Source organism: Onychostoma macrolepis, chromosome 01, assembly GCF_012432095.1.
Source record: "Onychostoma macrolepis isolate SWU-2019 chromosome 01, ASM1243209v1, whole genome shotgun sequence".
NCBI classification, from domain to species: Eukaryota; Metazoa; Chordata; class Actinopteri; order Cypriniformes; family Cyprinidae; genus Onychostoma; species Onychostoma macrolepis.
In genome coordinates, this window is record NC_081155.1 from 33,478,144 (window position 1) to 33,500,713 (window position 22,570).

General features: G+C 36.0%; 1 protein-coding gene across 11 annotated transcripts in view; it reads right to left on the minus strand.

Annotated features, from left to right (window-relative positions):
- limch1a (LIM and calponin homology domains 1a) overlaps positions 1-21,977 on the minus strand; it is a 55,052-nt gene extending 33,075 nt beyond the window's left edge. For 3 of the 11 annotated variants that reach the window (XM_058772741.1, XM_058772727.1, XM_058772692.1), the window contains exons 1-11: positions 21,443-21,972; positions 8,485-8,555; positions 7,632-7,701; positions 7,066-7,172; positions 5,697-5,727; positions 5,481-5,591; positions 5,192-5,393; positions 2,825-3,062; positions 2,416-2,595; positions 1,125-1,463; positions 177-458 (exon numbers count right to left, since the gene is read on the minus strand). In XM_058772741.1, coding sequence (XP_058628724.1) covers positions 177-458; positions 1,125-1,463; positions 2,416-2,595; positions 2,825-3,062; positions 5,192-5,393; positions 5,481-5,591; positions 5,697-5,727; positions 7,066-7,172; positions 7,632-7,701; positions 8,485-8,555; positions 21,443-21,550 — 1,739 coding nt within the window. In that variant the 5' untranslated portion in view covers positions 21,551-21,972. Of the gene's footprint in view, positions 1-176; positions 459-1,124; positions 1,464-2,415; positions 2,596-2,824; positions 3,063-5,191; positions 5,394-5,480; positions 5,592-5,696; positions 5,728-7,065; positions 7,173-7,631; positions 7,702-8,484; positions 8,556-21,442 lie in introns of all 11 variants that reach the window. The other 8 variants (XM_058772701.1, XM_058772711.1, XM_058772749.1 and 5 more) reach the window with 6 other exon arrangements.
- Between the last annotated feature and the right edge of the window lie 593 nt (positions 21,978-22,570).

A 22,570-nucleotide genomic window follows, 5' to 3' on the forward strand; every position in this document is an offset into this window, starting at 1 on the left:
AGTCTTTGTGTAAAAAATTAAACCATGTATAATGTTACAGTTCCTACTAAATTTACCAGCAACTCCATTTTATTTACTCACCAAAGTCACATTATGTGTGTTAATTTTGGACCCTGTGGTCAAATGTGCATAAAAAAAGAGCAAAAGTGTTAGACAGCGTGTTTGTTTTGAGGCACCTGCTATCTGTATTCATCTTGAGTCTCTGCCATTTCTCCAGGTCTGACTGAGTGATGGAAGTCTGGACCAATGACTGATGAGGATCTTTGGGAGGGTGTGGCCCTCTCCCAGTCCGCCTCCTGGCTAGATCATCTTTGAGTGGGTTTGGAACAACTATCTTCCCATCTACCTCTCTCTCAACTTCCTCATCACCCTCTTGTCCCCTGTCTTTTTCAGGATTCAGGAAAGGATTGTCCTTACGAATTATGATTGGCACCTCAGGGGAGGCAGAGTCAGCCTGACTGTAGTAGAAATGTAGCATTGTAAGAAACAGAAAAAATTAACCCATAATCCCACAGAACACAACAACAATACCAATACTGACATAGACCGTTACCAATTATAATGGTATACACCTAATTTCTATGCACAATGCATAATACCACATGTATGGTATGCAATTTATGGACAAACTCTGTAAAAAAAAGATACTAGAGCTACAGAGGCAAATGGAACAACAATATACTACACTATACTACTAAAGATATTGAAGACAAACTTGTTGGCTTGACAAAGTCTCACTCGGAAGTTTAAAACTGAAGGTTTGTTTTAAGCTTATATAGTCATTATGTTCTTTGAATCACTGGGCAGTTTGAAGAAAGAAGTTTAATTTTGTGTTATATCAGCTGTGTATACTTTGAAAACATTGGTATTTTGAAGAGAGATTTGAAGTTTGAAGAGCTGTAAGCTTTTTTTAGCCACTAGCCAGTACGTTTTGGGCAGTTGCTGATCAGTTCTGGGGTGTTTTTCCCAAAGCGTCATTAGCAAACTATGGCCGCAAGTCTCTGAGATAATGAGTTTGAAAAAACCCTGACCCAGATTTGTCCAATAACATTGTGTTAGATTTGTAAAGCCAATATAACTAGTCCCTGAGCATGAGACCCCATCACTCTCTGTCACAAGCACACCTTCTTTTCTCCTGTTCCATCTTCTCCATCCTCTCCAACACGGCATGCTGGGATGCCAGTCTGATTCCCTCCCATTTTTCTCGGTCCTTCCAGCTACAAGAGCGTGGCAGGTAGTGATGTGCCACGCTGGGTTTGAACTGATTCATTCGTGCTCTTCGAGAAGCAAGATCATCCTTTTGGACATCCGGAACCTTCCATTCTGCCTCTTCGTCATCATCTTCCTCATTCGAGTCCCACTGTTGTGGAGCAGCAGTGCGCATGAACTCATTGTCACGACGGAGAATGATTTCAGGTGAAGGTAGTTTAACTTTACTGGCCTCCACAGGGTTCACAATTGGACTGAGGAGAAAAATTTACCATGACAACATTTGAATATATTTTAGAAAATCAGAGTGCAACAGTGTGCTTCCAATTTTAATGGCCTTGGTTCCGGACGTTTTTCCTACTCATTTTTTCCATTTAGCTTAATGACATTTTGTGTGTGTGGAAAAAATCCAATATCGTGCATTATGTTTTACATTTATTGCAAAATGGGCAGGCACTAAAGAAATCTTTTAACACGATTTGCTTGTTATGGTTCTCTGATTGGTGGAAATTTCTCTTCAGAATCATGGGTAATGTAGTTTCTACCAGGAATTCCACTGCTGAACATGATTATTTAAGAATAAGTTGAAATAATGTTGATATACCATCGATTAACAACCTTGTAGCCCACAGTAGGTCATAGTTTAAAAGTTATCACTCAAAATAAACTCCCATATGGAGGAAATAAATGGGACTGTTGCACTCTATAATGTAGAGATGTTAGTCTTTCCGGTTCAGGAGTCAATGCAGTCATCAGGCTTTCAGAATAAGCCAAATTAGCATAACTAACATAATATGCTCAACCCAATAAAAGCCACACACATATGTTCCTCATCACAAATTAGCACAGATTCAGACTAGTCAGAATCACATCCAGTTCATTTACAAGCTGACAAAACAAGTCAGTATAACTTCGCACTACACAGCTGACATCAACTCAAAACATTAGCTAAGCTACAAAGGCTAAAACTAATTCACAACCGTGTCACTCCATGCTATAATGTAGCTGAAACAATTCTCGGCAGCAGAAGTTCAAAGCAAAAGTATAAAGGGACATTTCCCACACAGCAACCTGGGGTTAGATGACAACTCATGGATTTGAACACACATGCTTTGTGGTTACCAGCACCAATCTTTAGCTACTAGGCCATACACACAACCAGTTAGCAGTTTTAGTCTCTGCATACACATGCATTCAACCGCTGACCTGTTATATCGCACAGAGGCAGGTAATACTTTTATTCCCGCCTTTTCCAGCTTTCTCATTTTCGTAAGCTCCGCCTCCTCAAGCTCCACCCCTTTCTCATTCACCCAGGTGGAATTTTTCTGGAACGCAAGGCTTCGAGACACGACAGCCCCCTCTTTTAACACTTCTAAGCACTCTTGTCTGTGGGGAGCAATGGGAATTTTCACAGCCCTGACCAACACACTTGTGGATAATACAGGATGAATCAAACAAACTCGGGCAGATGAAACAGATGAAGCTTGTGTACTGATTTTTGTTCAGATGTATGACGTGTCTCAGCCATATTGCAGCCAGAAGTGGGATTTCCAGCCACAACCTGAGAAATCAAACAAACCAAACACTTGCTGTCTATCATAGCAGCTTTGATTACCTGAGAGGTCTTTCTCCTACAGGAGATGTTGAGTTGCTCAGACTCCTCCTGTCTTCCTCTCTGTCGCTCCTCCTCTTCCTCAGGGGAGCAGGAAGGTAGTTGGTCTGGTTGCTTTTGTTTGGCAGATACTGATTAAAGGGTAGAGCTGCGCGAGGCTCTTTGTAGGACACGCGGCGGGCAGACATGTCATCCTTACGCACGTCTGGCAACTTTCTATGACCAGCATCACCTTCAGAGTCTGTCAGAAGGACACATTGAGAAAAAACATGCTTTGTTTTTATCATGTTTTCTTATTGTTGTTTATTATTGTCAAAATGTGTTGGCATTTAGTATTATTATTTCATATTTTTAGGTGTTTACAGAGAACCAGCATTCATATTTCATACATTGTGTGTTGGGTTTGATGCCTCCATCTGACCATCATCCAGATCAGAGTCGAAAGCTGTGAAGTGGCTGTGAGTGAAGTGCATGTGTTTGAGTGCAAATGTGTTCAAGCTTGTCTAAACTGATTACATCAGGGTCAATAATAGCATATTATATTGATTTATTTTATGTAGTTTTGCTAACATCGACATACCAAAGGTTTCTTGCAGTAGTACTTCCACTGTAATGCAGTCTTTATTTATTTAAAGTCAAATACTTTAAATAAATAAAGTGGGACAAAATTATCCACAGCAGAAAAAAAAAAATTGTCAGCTATTAATATTACATTAATTTTTTATTGTAATTATATTTATTTTATTAAAAAATACACACAATAAACAACTTTATAATGGTACTAAGATGTGAGTTGCAACAGATTTTTCTTTAGTAGATGGTTTGTATGTCTTTATACCGAATAGCTTGCATTGCTTTAATCAGCGAGGGTCAGCTTCTCTTTCCTAAATTTTCACATAAACCATCTAATATTCCAGTGCATAATAAAGTTACTGGCCAACTGACAAGTGGTTTTGTTTTGTTTTAGACAAGTGGTTTTATTATTTAATTTTATTTTATTTTCACCTTAATCATAATTAAACTTGTTGGCTTAAATGAAAACTTTGTGTGCTATATAGTAACCAAGAATAGCTAAAAATGTACTTATTGTTAAAAGGTTGCTGATTCCTGTTTCAAAAACAAAAATAAAACAAATCAAAATAAAAGTGCTGGCTTATCTTTAAACTGAAAATCACACACACACAGACAGTTTAGAAGCTCCTTGGTCTTTTATGTTTAGTTTTTTTTTCAGTCACAGTTTTGAGTCTGTCCATGTCTGGATTTACTAATCAGATAAAGCTCATGTCGAGCCTCTCACACACTCACGGATGAGTGTTTAAACGTCTGTCCAGTACAACAGCTGCACTCTCACACCCCCGCTGCACATATGTGGGAATGTATTCTTCTTCTCTTTGAGTCCGGAGTTCATGATTTTGTGCTGAGAGCGTTTTTACCCCAAGCTGCTCTTGCATGAAGGTTTGCTGACAGGACAGACATGGAGAGTCTGATGTAAGTGTGTGTGTGTGTGTGTGTGTGTGTGTGTGTGTGTGTGTGGGCTTGTTTAGCTATACTTGTGAGGACCAGATGCCCCCACAAGGATAGTAAAACCTAACATTTTTGACTTTGTGAGGACATTTGGCCGGTCCTCACAAGGGAAATAAATTATTAAAAATACTGAATGAAGTTTATCTCAAAATGTAAAAATGCAAAAAGATTTCTGTAAGGGGTAGGTTTAGGGGTAGGGTTGGTGTAGGGCAATAGAAAATATTGTTAGGTCAGTATAAAAACAATAGAAGTCTATGAAAGTCCTCACAAGTATAGAAAAACAAACGTGTGTGTGTGTGTGTGTGTGCATAAGATATAGGAATCATGTGCAAAATTTATGGTAGCCGAGAGAGCTCAACACGCTGCAACTTCAGAAAACACATGCAAATAGAAAAGCACCAGCAAATCAAGAAAACATCTTCATCAATTTGACAGCAGGTGCTGCAAATGCTCACAACACAAACAAATAAAGAATTTTATTTGCAGCGCGTTTCTTTATTTGGTTGTGAGCATTTGCAGCGCGTGTGTTGTAAAATTGACGAAGTTGTTTTCTTAATTTGCAGGTGTTTTTTCTATTTGCAGCGCGTTGAGCTCTCTCGGCCACCGTAAAAATTACATTTTCAATGCTTTGACAATTCAATGATTCAAACAGTAAAAAAAAAAAAATTTTTTTAATAAATTTATATACTCTGCCATTTTAAAGTTTTGTGTCATCTCCTAAACTCACCCAGGCTGTATTTATTTAATCAAAAATACAGCAAAAACAGTACAATTACAGACAATTAATATTTCATGACTACTGATCTATCATGATGACAAAAAAATAAATAGAAGAGCAAGTCATACCATCACTGTTGCAGCGAATAACTGTGTCTGGGGAGGGTGTGTTCTGTGATCGTGAGCCAAATGAGTCGAGACTGTCAAACGAATCATCACGGCCATGCCTCGGAGGAGACAGCGAATCAGAGCGCTCTGATTCCCAGCTGTCAATGTAACCGCTGTCCCTTATACTGCGCTTAGGGGAGTCTAAATCTTCATTTACATACTCCTGCACACCAAATATGAAAAACATAATAGTGTATCGATTATTTTTATTTATCAGGCTGTTTTAAAGGTTTAGTGTTCTTTGATTTACCTTTCGCATCATGGAAAGAAGCCCCTCAAACTCTTTCAGGTCGAGTGTGGGGCCGTTGTATGTTGCACAGCTGTTAGCAGCTTTACCAAGCCAGTATATGGTTATGAGCACCTAATCATTCAAAAAACACAGAGGAAAATTTTAAACAACCAGCAAAAATGTAAATCAAACTCAAACTGACATGCAAAGATTATGAAAATTGTTCAGTGTACTTACATTCTTCAGCTTTCTACTGCAGTCAGAGCCCCTACAGCACAAAAAGAGAGAGAAAACAGACGTTTTCTATCTAAGCAAAAGATATATACTACCAATGAAAAGTTTGGGGTTGGTAAGATTTGTTAAAGTTTTTGAAAGAAGCCTCTTATGCTCACCAACCTAGTGAAAAATAAATATACTTAAATGTATTTGAAATACATTTATTTCATGCTAAGTATACATTTTCATATTTATGTACTTAATAAAATGCCCTGCAATTGTAGTTTTAGTATACTAAACTGGTATACTTCAAGTCTGCTAAATTGGAACAACTGATTTTGTACTTGATGCACTTTAATTGTGCGGAAGTAGTGCTGAAGTACAATTAAAGACATACTTAGTATATTTGAATGTGCTGAAGTGGAACTATTGCAAGTATAATTTAGGTACACTTTAAATATTTTGCATTTAAAGACCGATATTATATAAAGATCATGCAATCTTAATCAAGAGTGACATTAAAACACATTTTAGGCTTATTAATAAGAAATGTGCATTGTGCACAAGTATGTGCTGTCAGTAAATATGTTAAAAGATTTGAACTATACTTAGTATGAAATAAATGTATTTTAAATATATTACTTTTTTACTAGGGCAAAGCTGCATTTATTTTGATAAATACAGTAATACAGTAATGTGTTTTCTATTTCAATGTGTTTTTAGAATGTAATTTATTCTGTGATGCAAAGCTGAATTTTCAGCAGCCATTTTTCCAGTCTTCAGTGTCACATGATCCTTCAGAAATCATTCTAATGATCCTTAAGGAAAATTTCTTATTATTGTAAATGTACATAACAGTTGTGCCGTTTAATTTTTTTTGTGGAAACTGATAAATTTTTTCAGGATTCTTTGATAAATAGAAAGTTCAAAAGAACAGCATTTATCTGAAATAGGTGTTTTTGTAACAATGTAAGTCTTTGCCAAAGTAAAACTAACTTTTGCTCAATTTAATAAATCCTTTCAGAATGTTAAATGGCAAACATCTTACTGACTCCAAACTTTTGAACGGTAGTGAAAGTTCAGCTAATACCTACTTGAATAGGGATTTACCAAAATTCTCCAAAAAACTGCTGGCTTAGCTTAGGTTTCAATTGAACCATTCAAATCACCAATTAAAACAAAAATATAGCTTCTTTCGCTAAAACAGCTTTTTTTCAGATTGGTTAGGTAATGTAAATCTATGCTCTTAGAGGAAAAAGATGAGCTGCTGTGATTGCCTAAAAAGCAAGACATCTTATAGTCACCAAATTAATTGTTATGATTTATCCCATTCATTTTTCTGCACATAATCAGTCTCCTGCTGCTCATGCATACACAAACACACACATACGTTAAGTTTGCTCGTATCGAAGTATCCTGCAGGTCTCCGGGATCAAACAGCTGTGATCCCTTCAATCCCAGCTCTTCGCATCCTCTCAGAAACATGGTCAGATTATCCTGATAAGAAGAAATATTATATTATTACATATTACACACCTGCTGCCCACTATATGTGGCAATTACAGGCCACATGTATACACTATGTTTGAGCTGCATGTTATCAATCCAGAGTAAGGAAAAGGATCTCATTAATTGAAGAACAAGCATCTAAAGTTGTGTTTTAGGCAGTTTTCTTCTACTTTTGCAAGGGGCTGTCACACGACTGCTTTTGAGCTATAACTATAAACCACTGATAAGCTTCACTTGATTCTCTCATTAGAGGCTGTACTTATCTGATATTTTGACAGCATAAACATAAAATAACTACCACACACAGAGATACATGCACAAACTGGGACAGTACTGGATTTGTTCTGAGACAGCAGTGCTGAGACTGGCCTGACACAAACAGGCACAGAACAACACAAACACAGGGAAAACAAACGAACAAACAAACACACACACACACACACTCACCAGCCCTGCAATGGGTGTTGGAAGTCTATTGATCTTTTTCACAAGGCCTGGTTTGATTGAACTCAGCAACCTAATACATCACATGATGAAAGCGAGGGAGAGAGAGAGAGATTACATTAGTGTACCGTAATAGGTGGGTTGACTCATAACATCATTAAAATGCCCAGCAAAAAAAGCTTATTTTACATTATTACTTTTTACACACATTTTTCATTAAAAAATATATTATTAAAATATATTTTTAATAATTACACTAGTGTTCACAAATTTGGGGTCAGGCAAATATTTTTATAAAAATGAACATTTTTCATATTTATTGCATTAAATTCAATTCGGTTTATTGGCAGTACAGTATGGACTTTTACATTTTTTACAAAAAATCTATTTCACACAAATGCTGTTCTTTTGAACTTTCCATTTACCAAAGAATCGTGAAAAAAATGTATCACAGTTTTCATAAAAAAGTTGCACCACTGTTTCTAACATTAATAATAAGAAATATTTTAGCACCAAATCAGCATATTAGAATGATGTCTGAAGGATCACGTGACACTAAAGACTGGAGTAATGATGCTGAAAAATCAATTTTATATTAAAATAGACTTCAAAAAGAAACGGACCCCAAACATTTGAACAGTAGTGTAGTGATCGTAATCAGGTGGTTTTATCCATATTTCAGTATTTTTATTTGTCCTCTGTAACATAAATTTAGCTAGATGTAGCCTAAATGCTTATACAAACAAGTTTTTATTTGGTATTCATACTGGTGCATTTGTAGCATCTGCATTTAATCAGAATAATTTTTTGAAGCAAGAGGTCTTAATTTCCAATAAAATATGCATGTAAAACTCACTCGCAGAGCAGAATGCCGTTCTCCAGCCCGCTTCTAAAATCCTTGTCACCGAAACTTCTTCCTGTCACTGCCTGTCAAGCAAAAAGAAAAGAGCAAAATAAGTAAAAAAGAACTGAGAATATTTTAATGAAGAGGTAAGAGAGTTCGAATGCAGTCATATTAGTTTAATAACCAATGTGTCCTTCTAAATCTATAGTTTTACAGTATGATTGGTCTCTAAATGCTAACCAAACAGATGCTTTATATTTCTTTAGGGAGGCCTCAAAGCTTATGCTTCATGTATTAATCTGATATTTCCTTTTTATAATATGTATGTTCACACATCCAATGCTCTTTCCAAGTTAAAAAACAAAAGACAAAATGGGTTTCACAAAGAAGCTCTGAAACAGCTGCTTTTCTTTTATACACAAATCTGGTAGATATTAGGGTAATACTTAACACATTCTAAAGGCGCAACGTGTGTGGGGATGGCTCAGAGTATATAAATATGTATGTATGAATGTATTCTGTGTGTGCGAGTGATTATATAGGCCCTACACTGTGTGGAGTATATGTGTGCATTTAATGTGCACAAGTAAACTACTAAACTAGTATTACATAACCTGTCCTTCATGCATACCATGCGTGTGTGTAAAAGAGAGAAAGAAAGAATGTTAATTTACTCTCTATTGCCAGGAGGCCAAGTACATGACCACGTTTTTGAGATTAATAAAGATTATTTTCAATAATGCAAAGCACTTTGGAAGACAAAACCTGCAATTATACACATAAAATTATTACCCATAAACCTGTTACCCCCTAAACCTTTACACACAGTTTCTCTCAGAGCAGGAAACAGCTGACCTGTACATCAGTACGAGGTCACTCATTGTCCATTGTCCTTCAACTGCAGCTAAGAAAGGAAGCCACAGTGTCACATAGGACCATTAAAGGAACAGTTCTCCCAAAAATGTACTCGCCCTCAGGCAATCCAAGCTGTAGATGAGTTTCATTCTTCATCTAAACATACTTGGAGAAATCACTTGCTCACCAATAAATCCTCTGCAGTAAATGGGTGCCGTCAGAATGAGAGTCAAAGACTCAAGTCCATCAATTAATGTCTTGTGAAAAACTGTTTTTGTAATAAACAAATTCAACAAGATGCCAAAATATAAGTGCATCATCCATAATAAAGCTTTATCCAGTGTAAAAGTCTCACATTAAAATCCAATGACATTTGTTTAGAACTGTTTTGGACCATTTCCGCTTGTTTGATCTGTGCATATTTCTCTCCTGATTAAGGGGAGACAAATTTTTCCCTGAAGAAAGCAATATTATTGATTTACTAGCTGGAAGTAACAGTTCGAAGTTAAAAATGTCTTGATGGATTTATTTCAAACATGCAGCTTTTCACTTCGCAAGACATTAATTGATGGACTGGAGTCGTGTGGATTACTTGTACATTATCGTGATGTTTTTATCAGCTGTTTGGACTCTCATTCTGACGGCACCCATTCACTGCATAGGATTCATTGGTGAGCTAAATTTTTCTAAATCTATTCCAATGAAGAAAAAAACTCATCTAGATCTTAGATGGCCTGAGGGTGAATACATTTTCTGCAAATTTTCATATTTTAATACTGCATTCGTCTTCTAAATTACCCAATGCCAGCTAACCAGATGCATCACTCTTTACATCTTCCTTTTCATTTCTCTTCTCTTCTCTATTAATGTGTTGCACATTACATCATGACTTGTTTAAAACCAAGAGGTGATCATCTTTATTATGCAGATAATAACTTTAAAGTGCTCACATCATGATGAATCAAATTTGCCTTAATAAAATAATGTATATCAGAAATGTGGCCCACCCAGTCATTCTGAGGTAATGAGGAGAAACCCAGATACATGCTATTATTCCTAAACAACAATCTTGTGCTCTTCCTAGATGTGTGTAGCACATGTTGCTCTGCATATGCTTCTGAAGAATGCCAAAGTTTATTTTTAACAGAATTTTCAATCCTTTTTATTCAGTTCTTGAGAGTTTGTGCTGCAGCTGCACATTTCAGCATAGATTGTTTTGCTTTGCAAAGAGGCTGTTATTTAAGGATGTGGAGGAGTTAAAAATGATAATGGTCACCTTCTGTGTGTACTGTTGCTCATTTCATGTGGGAAAGAACAACAGCGTCCATTTAATTCTAAAGGTCAGTAAGAGTGGGAAAATGGTCACAAGAAAGTGAAATATGCACAAAATGCCACACAAAAAAACATTTACATTTCATAAAAAAGTATGAAATAAGCTGTTACGCTGCTGCTAACTATGCTAAAGGCTAATGCCACTCACATTGAATTACCTAACACACATACTATGTTTGAAATAACTCAGTCAGTCACCCATTCACTTCCCAGTGAATGTCTTACTGCTCACTACATGGGGAAAGAGTGCATGGAAATGAATTAAACACAGAATAAGGCTCTGAAGCATTCACATGTACTCTGGGAAGAATAATGCACAACCGTTTATACTTTTATTCAGCAAAAATACATTTACAAATAAATTGTGTTATTTTAGTGTTCTTTCCATTCATCAAAGAATCTTTTTTTTAAAAAGTATCACAGTTATATCAGTGCTTGTTCCATGTAAAGCGCTTTGAGTACCCAGAAAAGCGCTATATATATATATAAATGTAACAAATTATTATTATTATTATTAACCATTTTCAACTGAGATAATAAGAAATGTTTCTTGAGCATCAAATCAGCATATATTAAGACTGGAGTAATGGCTGTTGAAAATTCAGCTTTGCCATCACAGGAATAATCTACATTTAAACATTTTAAAACAGAAAACTGTTATTTTAAATTGCAATAATATTTCACAATATTACTGTTTAGACAATATTTTTGATCAAATATACGCAGCATTGGTGAGCATAAGAAATTTCTTTCACAAACTTTACAACTTTTAAACAGTAGTGTATATATACCAAACTTTATGCTGAGTAAAAAAAAAGTGAATTATATATGGAATGAACTACAAAATAGTGTTGGTATTGCAAATATAGTGCACTAGGGAATAGGACACAGCTACACATACTGATTTTCACACATGCAGACACATTCACTCTCTCAGAATCACACACAGTTCTTTGAGAAATGCCTTGCAGCTGTCTTTAACTGTCAGAAAGACTCACTCTCCCTCTGCCTTATGTCTTTACACTCTCTTCATTACACATTCAAGCACACACACATAAATTACAGATAAGCTGTTTTTCAGGCAAACATTTATCTGAAAGTGCTCTTAGTACTGTGAAAGCCATATGACAGTCCTGCATACACATACTGGCCTAATTCATTCATACGGGGCAGCAGCTATACATGCATGAACAGAGAGAGATGGACTGTAATAGAGAGAGAAAGAGCTGATTAATGACAACATTTTTAGGAAGAACCAAAAAGGTTTCTGGTGGCAGACAAGCAGTTCCGTTACCTTGACGCCAAGCTCACAAACACACACACACACACACACACACACACACACACACACACTTACACCTGCTGGTGACAGTCCAGTCAACATCCCCCAGGAACAGCTCCCCTACAGTGCAGTTGTGTAAGAGACTAAATTTCACCGTAATGGCCAACATGCCATGCACCGGAGCCAAGAAAACAGTGAGTTGCTCAAGGCAGCCTCCCATTAGCTGACTCAAAGCATTTTAATTGTGGTAGACGATATCTCACTTTGGAGTTTTTGCTGAAATCTTGCTTATTGTTAGTCTGTCACACTCACAATATTACAATGCTTTCAATGTAAATCTCACTGAAACAAAAACAGGAGTATACCAAAACATAACAATTGTACTAAACTAAATTATTGCACATTAACTATTGTACTAAACTGAATTCATACACTAGCTTTACCCTCTGAATGTGAATGTGATTGCGTAGTGGAAAAAAACTGCCTTTGTGATACATGGCTTTTAGCTTTTTGAGAAAAAAGTTTTCTGAACAGTTAACTAAACCACAACTTAAACAAAATGAATAAAAAAAATAAAAGATTTAGAATTTTGGTAATTGAAATAAAGCTGAAATAAAATAGAAATAAATGACATAGAAATAGAAACTCAAATATAAATATAAAAAAAAAAAAAAAAATAGAAATGTTGCCTTTGCAGCTAAATGAAATAAGTTGAAGCTGAAGTACTAAAATTTTATATATATATATATATATATATATATATATATATATATATATATATATATATATATATATATATATATATATATATATATATATATATATATATATACACACACACACACACACACACAGTATATACATTTGCTTTTGACATTTTTTTTTTTTTTATACATACAAAAATATATATACACAAAATAGTACATAATATATAGTATATATATTTGGTTTACTTCATGGCTTATACCACTTTAACAACAACAATTTTTTTTAAATCCCAATGGGAAAAATGAATGGAAAAAATACTTCCGGGACCTGCACACTGAAAAAGTGGGCGGGTACTAATGCACTCTATAGGGTGACACCGACCTTAGTGCCTTGTTCATACATGCTACATGTACACTTAAAAACACCATGTTTGTCAATCTGACCCAATGACATCAACATTAAAGAGAGACAAATATAGCAGTATATGGGAGCTATTCCTGCTTATAATCACCTAAGCAACAGCCTCAGCAGCAGAAAGCAGAGCTCCTCTCAGTGAGGCAGAAACAGACAGGGGATGATGTCTCTCAGGACGCTCTGTCTTAAAATACATCTGAAAATAGGCCACCTGACTAGGGCTGTTGGAAATAGAAAACTCCAGATCATCCGTCCAGACAAAGACACACACAGGATTAAAAAGCACTCTCTCTCACCACTATAGGAAAATTAAAAGCTGTAAAAGAACAACGGATAACATGTGCAAAAGCGGATTTAAACATGTTATGCACTTCTATCCATTTGCTTAATTAACGTGATCCTTATCAGAATCTGTGAGCGAAAATTATTGTGTGCCAATGTGCAAAAGTACTGATCAAAACTTAAATATAATACTATCAGAGTAAAACCACCAATGTTTCATACTTTATTTGCAGATTACCTTTCAAACTGCAACTGACTGCTTTTTATGCTTTCCAACAAACTGTATGTAACTTAGAATGCATAATTAAGGAGCGGTGCATGAATATTAATTGGGTCATGAATACGTAGAACAGTAATCTTCTGTGACCATCCTCCTTTCAGTCAATTAATTTATAGTCATAATAAATATTCATAATTAGTTAATTCACCATCTTATGAATGCACACTTGAAGGAGTAGTTCACCCAAAAATTTAAATGAGCTAAATATTTACTCCCCCCTCAAGCCATCCGAGATGTAGATGAGTTTGTTTCTTCATCAGAAGAGAGAAATTTAGCATTACATCACATCTGAAGTGAATGGGTGCCGTCAGAACGACATCCAAATAGCTAATAAAAACACACAAGTAATCCATATGAGTGAAGTGAAGTGAAAAGCTGCGTGTTTGAAAGAAACAAATCCATCATTAAGACATTTTATCTTCAAACTGTCGCTTCTGGCGAAAATATAACTCCGTAATAATGCTTCCTCCAGTGAAGAAGTCTATCCCCTGTTGTCCTCTGACATCAAATGTTTTGGACTGTTTTCACTTATAAATGGTGCTTGATTTGTGCATATTTCTCAGCTGATTTAGGCATGATTTTTTTCACTGGAGAAAGCAAAGTTTTGGTTAGAGAGCTCATATATAAGCTGGAAGTCTTAATGATACATTTGTTTCTACAAACACACAGCTTTTCGCTTCACAAGATGTTAACTGATGGACTGGAGTCGTGTGGATTACTTGTGGATTATTGTGATGTTTTTAATCGGCTGTTCTGACGGCACCCATTCACTGCAGAGCAAATGATTTAATGCTACATTTCTCCAAGTCTGTTCCAATGAAGAAACAAACTCATCTACATCTCGGATGGCCTAAATTTTAGTAAATTATTCACTTTTCATTTTTGGGTGAACTATTCTTCAAAAACACCTGCCTTGACAGACATGTATCAATAATTTTTTTGAATTTTTTAGAAACTTTTTTGACTTTGCTAAAATTATTAGTGCTCCTAAAGAAAAATGTAAGCATTGATCACTTTCTAGAAAGAAGGACACATAAACAGAGAACTGGAAATGTGCAAAGTTAGACAAGGTTGTCGGTGTCAGGACATGCATTTACACAAGGTTGTACTCACACACACAAGTATTAAAAAGAAACGAACAGCTGTAGGGGCCCTAAATTTAGATGGACAGAATGTGGGTGACTGGAGCATTTTAAAATAACCAAGCAAATGACATGTGTATGTAGGACAGGGGCAGAGGCGCCAAGCACAATGCTATGTTAATAAGAGAACATTCATGGTTTCACATTCATTCCTTAATTTATGATGTTCTGTCGGAATAATTATTCACAAAAGTAGGCCTATGTGTTGGGACCGTTTATTCAGAAGAAATGTTTTTATCAAGCAACCACATGGTAACCATAGTTTCTACCAAAATACCACACTTACTGCAATTGTTTCTAGGTCTACAGAAAAACATTATATTCATTCTAAGTCCTTCCAGAATATTTTTGATGACAGTTGTGGTGAATACCAAGTTACCACGGTTTTATTGCAGGAGCAATAACTGTAACAACTATGGTATTTTTGGCAGAAATTATGGTTAGCAAAGTACAATTTTGTAACAGTAGCAAGAAACGCAGCTCAAAACATCATATTTCATTCTCGTACAAGCTGGGTGGATGCATTATCAGTTTCAACCCTTTTTATATCTACTATCATTGGTGTTCATGTTCTATTGTTTTTTTAAAAGAACAACAGCGATTCCTGAATCAGTGTGTATATTACAATTTATTTACTGAAACAGAATAAAGAAATTATCTGATAGCATATTGCAAGGCTTTAGAAAAGACAAAATGTCTTATTTGGGTTGCTAGCCAAGAAAGTTTAATAGCTGCTGATTTATAGCACCCATCGGGGATATTTTCAGTGGAAGATATTTTCTACTGCTCTACCTTAGTCTCAGAGAATATTCCCCTCAGATGTCAGAAGTGTGTGTGTGTGTGTTTTTCTGTGTCAGCCAATCTCTCACTGTTTGTGAGTTCATTCACATGTTAATAATCACTGTGCTAATTGGTTGCTTAGACACTATGAGATAACGCCACCTCAAGAATTGCTGAAGTGCTTGAAAATGCATGCACATTAATACACACACACTGCCTTCATAAATATAGACTCATTCCTTCCTGGAAGACTGAACTGTTTCAATTAATTTCTCTATTAATCTACCTTAATGCAGTTTTGTTGTTGAGTCTAAACGAACATGCAGATCTGCGAGGATTTTTTCTAAATGAAAAATTTGAGGAAAATACAATAATAGTGATATTATTCATCCACAAGTGCAATAATAATGATTATTTTTGTGATATAAAGATACATTTGACAGTAAAACATGGTTTTGAATTTAAATGAATATAAATTTGCTGATAATAACAAACTTAACATCTGTTTTACAGCTGCACTCTTAAAATAAATGCTCTTTATTGGCATTTATAGTTCCAAGAAGAACCTTTAACATCCAAGGAATCTTTCCATTGCATAAAAGGTTCTTTATAGTGGAAAAAAGTATTTTTCTTCACAATAAGAAAAAATATTTTTATGAACTGTTCACTGAAAGAACATTGGAACCTTTAAGAACATCAGCAAAAAGATTTTGATAGGACTGATAGTTATTAGCTCTTATTTATTGAAGAAAAGCAAACAAAGCCACAAATAAAGTTTGTGTTACTACAGTAAATATATGGATTGAAAAGCCTTTATGTCTGTGTGTGGCACCGCTTTCTCCTTGTTTACAATGTTTAACATTGTTAAAGCAAAATTTGGGGTTTACACTGAGGTCTAAAACAGAGAACTCTGTTTCAGATTCAAATGGATTGAGCTGTGCATGACTCTGATTCAATTTGGTAAACAAAGCCATATTACAATTGCTAGTGCCACACTGTACATAGTCCATGCAGATATTGGATTTGTGCTGCATGGTTCTGTTGGGAAGCCCAGTTTTGTTTTATTTGGCATTTAGTGTTTCCCAGACACGACTGAAGACCTCGGCCAATACGACCGCTGACAAAATTAGCCACCCTGACAGAAAAAATGCATTTGCATTTGGCATTTCTGAGGTCAGAGGTCAAAAACTACCACACACACACAAGAACAGACAGCCATACACACTGTCTGGTGCCTGAATTTGGAATAGTATACTATTCATACTATTTCTACTGTATAGCTCTCCTTCTCTCCTTATATAGTTCAGCCTTGAATTATGGGAGTTATGCTAAACGTTCCATGGACTCTTGGAGATTATTCCTTGACCAGGAAAACCTATTCCAAGATGAGTAAAAGAAGTGTTATATAACACTGCATTTAAATGATTGCAAAATACATCAGGATTGTGTGTGCTCTCGAGGGTGGGTGGTGAAGCTGGAGAGATATTGAGGCTAGAAAGAATCGCATTTCTTTACATAAGCTACAAGACTCATTTACACAACATGAACAATTGTGTTGTGTAAAATGAGAGCACTGGATTAATCTGTCTTCATCAAAAGCTAATCAGAGACAAAACTAGAAACAATCCTTTGAGGTAACGCTTTTTACAAGGTCACACAACATGCACACAAAGCTGTACCTGAGTTATGACTAAAATGGTTGTAAATGTGTCAAAAGTTAAAAATGTGTGACAATTCACAAACAAATTACTCTTATGAATCAGTTCAGATTTACTTAAAGTCAATTTTTTTTACAAAACTCTTTGTAACAATTACTGAATTTACAACTACAAATCATGTTTCAGTTATTTCTGATTCTAAATGAACTGGAAACCATTACTATGATGCATGATTTGGGTTTAATTTTTGTAGTCTACACTACCGTTTAAAAGAAGTCTCTTCTGCTCACCAAGGCTGCATTTATTTGACTAAAAATACAGCAAAAACTGAAATATTGTGAAATATGCTTACAAATTAAAATAACATAAAAATAACACTATTTTTTTAGACCCTGTCAGCCATTACTCCAGCCTTCAGTGCCACATGATCCTTCAGAAATCATTCTAATACGCTGATTTATTGCTCAAGAAAAATTTCTTGTTATTATCAGTGTTGAAAGCAGTTGCTTAATATTTTTGTGCAGTCTGACCTCAGGATTCTTTGATGAATAGAATAAAGTACAATTTATTAGAAACATAAATATATGACGGTCACTTTTGATTAATTTAATGTGCCCTTGCTGAATAAAAGCACTAATTTATTTTAAAAAATACTGACCCAAAACTTTTGAAAAGTAATGTGCACATTTAAAACTTATCTTCATCACAGCACAAAGCAGAAGCTATGCATTCAAAAAAACTAAAGCACTTCAAAGCAACCGCTTTTATCAATAAATTCTAAGCTTTGTCCACCAAAAATAAATCACTTGTGTAACTAGCCCAAGGAACCCCTCATATTTTTTTTGTCTGGAGCCCTGTAACTATAAAAGTAATGCCATGTTCTTTAGGCAGAACTAGATAGATAGATAGATAGTAGATAGTGCTGTATGGCACACAGAACTGATGCTGAACAGCTCTAGGTCTTCGACAGTAGACTGGAGTGGATCTTAGTCCCAGAAACAGTTGGACTGAAGGTCATTTGGCTTAAAGTGTGTCTTGAAAGCAAACCATAGCCAATGGCATAATGGAGAGCACATATTTAGTCTGCGATTTGAGCCCCTGTGTTCTCGACTCTATTAAATGAATGTGAATTGTGTAGACAGCCTGTGTCTGCCTCCCAAATCTCTGTCACTGTGCAAGCTGTATCATTTAATCCGTACGTATGTGACTGCACAGCTGTGACAGCTGGCTTTATGAGGTCATATGACAGAGCCATCTGTACTCAAATGTACCAGCTCTTACACTCACACACACACACTTGACCTCATACCCTTGATTTGCCAGATAGATGCTCTAAATGCACTCGAAGTGGAGCACAAGTTGATGTGCAATCAATGGGACGTGTGCTATATGGTCTCCATGGTGACTCTATGACAGTGGTGGTCAAATAGTAGGATGGAAAGAAACAGGCAGAGAAAGAGAGAAGTGCTCTGAAACCCGATAGTCAATGGGAGAGGAACTCTAGGGCTCTTGAAATATGATAGGCCCAGGCAGAGAAGGACTTTCTGTAATGCGATGTGGTTGCTGCTGTCCGTCTCTAACCACTGACAGGTGCACTGGGAATGTTTCCTCATACAGTTTCCGTATAATGTCACGTGTCCCATCCAGCGCACACCTATGAGCCCTAGGAGAGGTACAATCAAAACAAAGACTGGACATATGATACTCTGTCTAAAAACAATCCTAATATACAGATATGAAGTGACAGACCGATGTATGGTTAGGCCAATTGATGTTTTACAAATTATTCATAAACTACGAGGAAAAACAAAAAATAAAAGTAACATATAGTACAACCCCCCTCCACCCCAGAAGAAAAACAGGAAAAGATATCATAGAGAGGAATACACTGACGACCCCCATGATTGCTTGTCAAGGTAAAAAACAATAATAGATAAGTAGAAGTTGTAAAATGGCATCTGATACAACCGCCCAAAAACATTTGAATTAATCATCCATGATAATAATAATAATACTTTAAACTTGAAAAATATAATAATTCGGTTCACCTTTCTTATAATATAAATGAATAATTCATGATTTGCGATAGATAGATAGATAGATAGATAGATAGATAGATAGATAGATAGATAGATAGATAGATAGATAGATAAAACTTTCACAAAAACAATAAAATATAAATAATTAAAAAAATAAAAATTCAATTTACTTTCTGGTTAACTGCATGACATTAGAGTCATTCAATTTAATTTTGTTGGAAAGGGTATAAAAGTTTAGCAAAGCCATATGGAAAGATTACATTTGCTTGCATTTTAAACTAACATTTTCTTTTCTTTATCTTTGACATTCTTATTTTTGTCACTGATCATTGTTTTATAAATTTCATGAAATATTTTTTGTGAAATATCGGGTAGTGTTGTTTTCTGCAATTGTGCGTTTCTTGTTTCATTATTGTATTACGTAACCTATATATCAATATTATATTGTCCATCGCCTTGCTTTCTAAATATTGACATTGACCCCATCTAAGCTGACCACTACAGAGAAGCTCAATCTATATGCGTCTTTAGAGATCTTCATGTATCTTTGTACTGCAGTCTGCTGTTCATGCTTCAGTCTGCCATATGCTTTTTGTAATGTTCTAGCTCTTTCAGTGACTCACTAAGGAAAAAGCATTTTTAGCAGGAGAAAGAAGAAGCATGTCTCTCTCTGTGCCAATTTAGTTAAAACTATTTGCGAGCAGCAGGGTGCTAGGCTATTTCAGCCTGTCTATTTATACTGATCGTCCTAAAATGCATGAGCTCCTGCCTGTGTTACTGGCATACCAGAGAAACATATGGGCAGAAAGACAGACAGAATGGATAAATAGTAATGCAGAAAAAGTGTGAATGGATTATGGCATGGCAACCTGGTCTATACTTTAGGTGGGATTTATGAAATCACTAAAAAGCACATAAATTCCTAACTAATTAACAATATAATAGTAGTGTCTATATGTGGGTCGCTATGTGAAAATTTGAAGAACGATACTATCATAAGGAAATACTGATACTGGAAAAACTGGAAAAAACTGCAAAAAAAAAGAAAAAGCCATTACTGATGGCTAATGCAGGGGTTTTTAAACTTAGGACCACAAGGAAGTGCTAGACAGTATAAAAATGTAAAAAAAAAAAAAATTAAATTAAAATTAAATTAAAATAACCTAAATAAATAGAAATGGGATTGGAATGAGTAAACAATACAAAAAAAAAAAGCACAGTTCTATAATGATTAGAAAAAAAAACGGAGTAATATAACTTAATAGAAACTAAATATTTTCTAAACTATATTTTAGACATATTTATAAATAATATTTTTTTCATAAACTGGTTCTTTATACAAGAAATGACATAAATGACCCTACGATGGGGGTCCCTCACACAAGAATGATCACATCTGGGGTCCATGGCCCCTATCTAGTGCACAAGACTCTTTTGATGAACCTCAAATCTAGATCAGTGACATGAGGATTCTCCCTATCCAATCCACGACCCATAAAATAGGTCATAATATTAATACCAAGACCTAAAACCTTTAACATCTCTGGGGATGGACTAGTCCTACATTCACATGTTACACTTTACAGTGAATCAGGTCAAATAAAACGAAGGCCAAATAAATACTGTATAGGCCACAAAATGCTCGGTGAAAACAAACTGTTTGACCAAGCTTGTGAGCTACCGCGATGAGGGGCGTGGTTTGTAAAGGACAGGGGGGCGTGTCTCTTGGCTTCCACAACAACTGGAATCCTTTTAGCAAAAGGGGGCGTGTCCGCTCGCAGACTATTTGAGCATGCTTCTGTTTCTGTTGCACATCTTCAAAATGAATAATGTTTTGTATGGAAAAGCGTCCACTCGATAGGCGACCTACAGTATAAAATCCAGCAGCTAATTTAAATAGGCTGATGGCTGTCACGTGAGAGGGAAAAATCGGTGAGCCATCAAAGCCGCGCTAGTCCGATTACAGCCCCCGAATCCCGCGCACATGATCCCCGCGCTGCTGGGCTCCATTGCCCGCTGTTGTAACCAAACACGCTACACGCGCTACGCACTCACTCACAACAGGCGACGGTGCAATATTTATAAGCTGTTCAGAGCGTAATGCAACCTCTTTATATGAGTGTCGAAACAAAGATTAAAATGATGCAAAAAAAATGTTTACTTCCACCTCTGTGAGCATGTGTGGACGGTTAACTCACCTCGATCCATTTTTGAGCCTCTTGAAACGCTGGTTCTGGGGTAGCGTCCGCAGATTCAGCTTGATCCAGATGGGCATTTGAAGCCGAATCGTCTCCAGGACTGGCCATTTCCAAAACAAGGGCTTAGCAAGACAGCCTAGATGAGATATCCAGCGCTCCGCGAACAGACAGACCTGCGTGTTTACTTCAGATCATTCGCCGTAATAGCGGACTCGTTCAGTATGCTGAGCTTGAGCGTTCACAGCGCAACACACTGCGGTTCTCCAGCGCTCAGCAGCACTGCAGATGAACTGCACTTTCTACCACGCGCGATGCAATACGAGTCCGACCTCCGCTGCTAAAAATATAAGCTAAAAAAACAGCAGAGGTCTCCGTTCAGCCAATGCGTAAGGGGCAGCAAGGCGAGCGCATCAGCCTCCCTGTCTCTTCTCCTAAAGAACGGGAGACTGGCATGCGCGAGAACGCGGGGGAAAGGAATTTAACGAGAACAATAGAGCAGTTCCGTTACCGCTCCAGTTACGGCCAGACATCTCTCTTTCTCTCTCTCTCGCTTTCTATATTATATAATATAATATAATGTTATATTATAATAAACATATTGTCTTTCATCCTCTCTCAATTTAGTACAATAAAGTTATTAATATAAAGTAAAACTAGATTTGCATTTTCTAAAGAAAATACCAGTATTTGAATTTTTGCGCAAATGTTATGTAAATTCATAATTGGAAAAGTTGTAAACCCATGGATAGAGGGAGACAGAAATTTCTAGAAATATGCATGTGAAATGGATAAACAGAAAAGACATTGTCAGAAATTTTATAAGAGGCTATATTTTCCCCCTGGAATTGATTTTCAGAGTCATTTTTACCTTAATGAGGATAAAATCACACCTTATATAATTCATCTGTCAAATACTTGACCCTTGAATCAATTAATTGAAATCAATAGCTATTCAATTACCGTTACCTATAAAATCAAATCATCACATATTATAGTAGCCGTAAATAATTTATGATGTATTGAAAGACAATAAACACGCTGCTATAGTGCATTTAATATATTAGCTTATCTAGATGTAAGACTAGGCCTATAATGAGATTTAAACAATCAACAGAGTGTAGTGCTGCT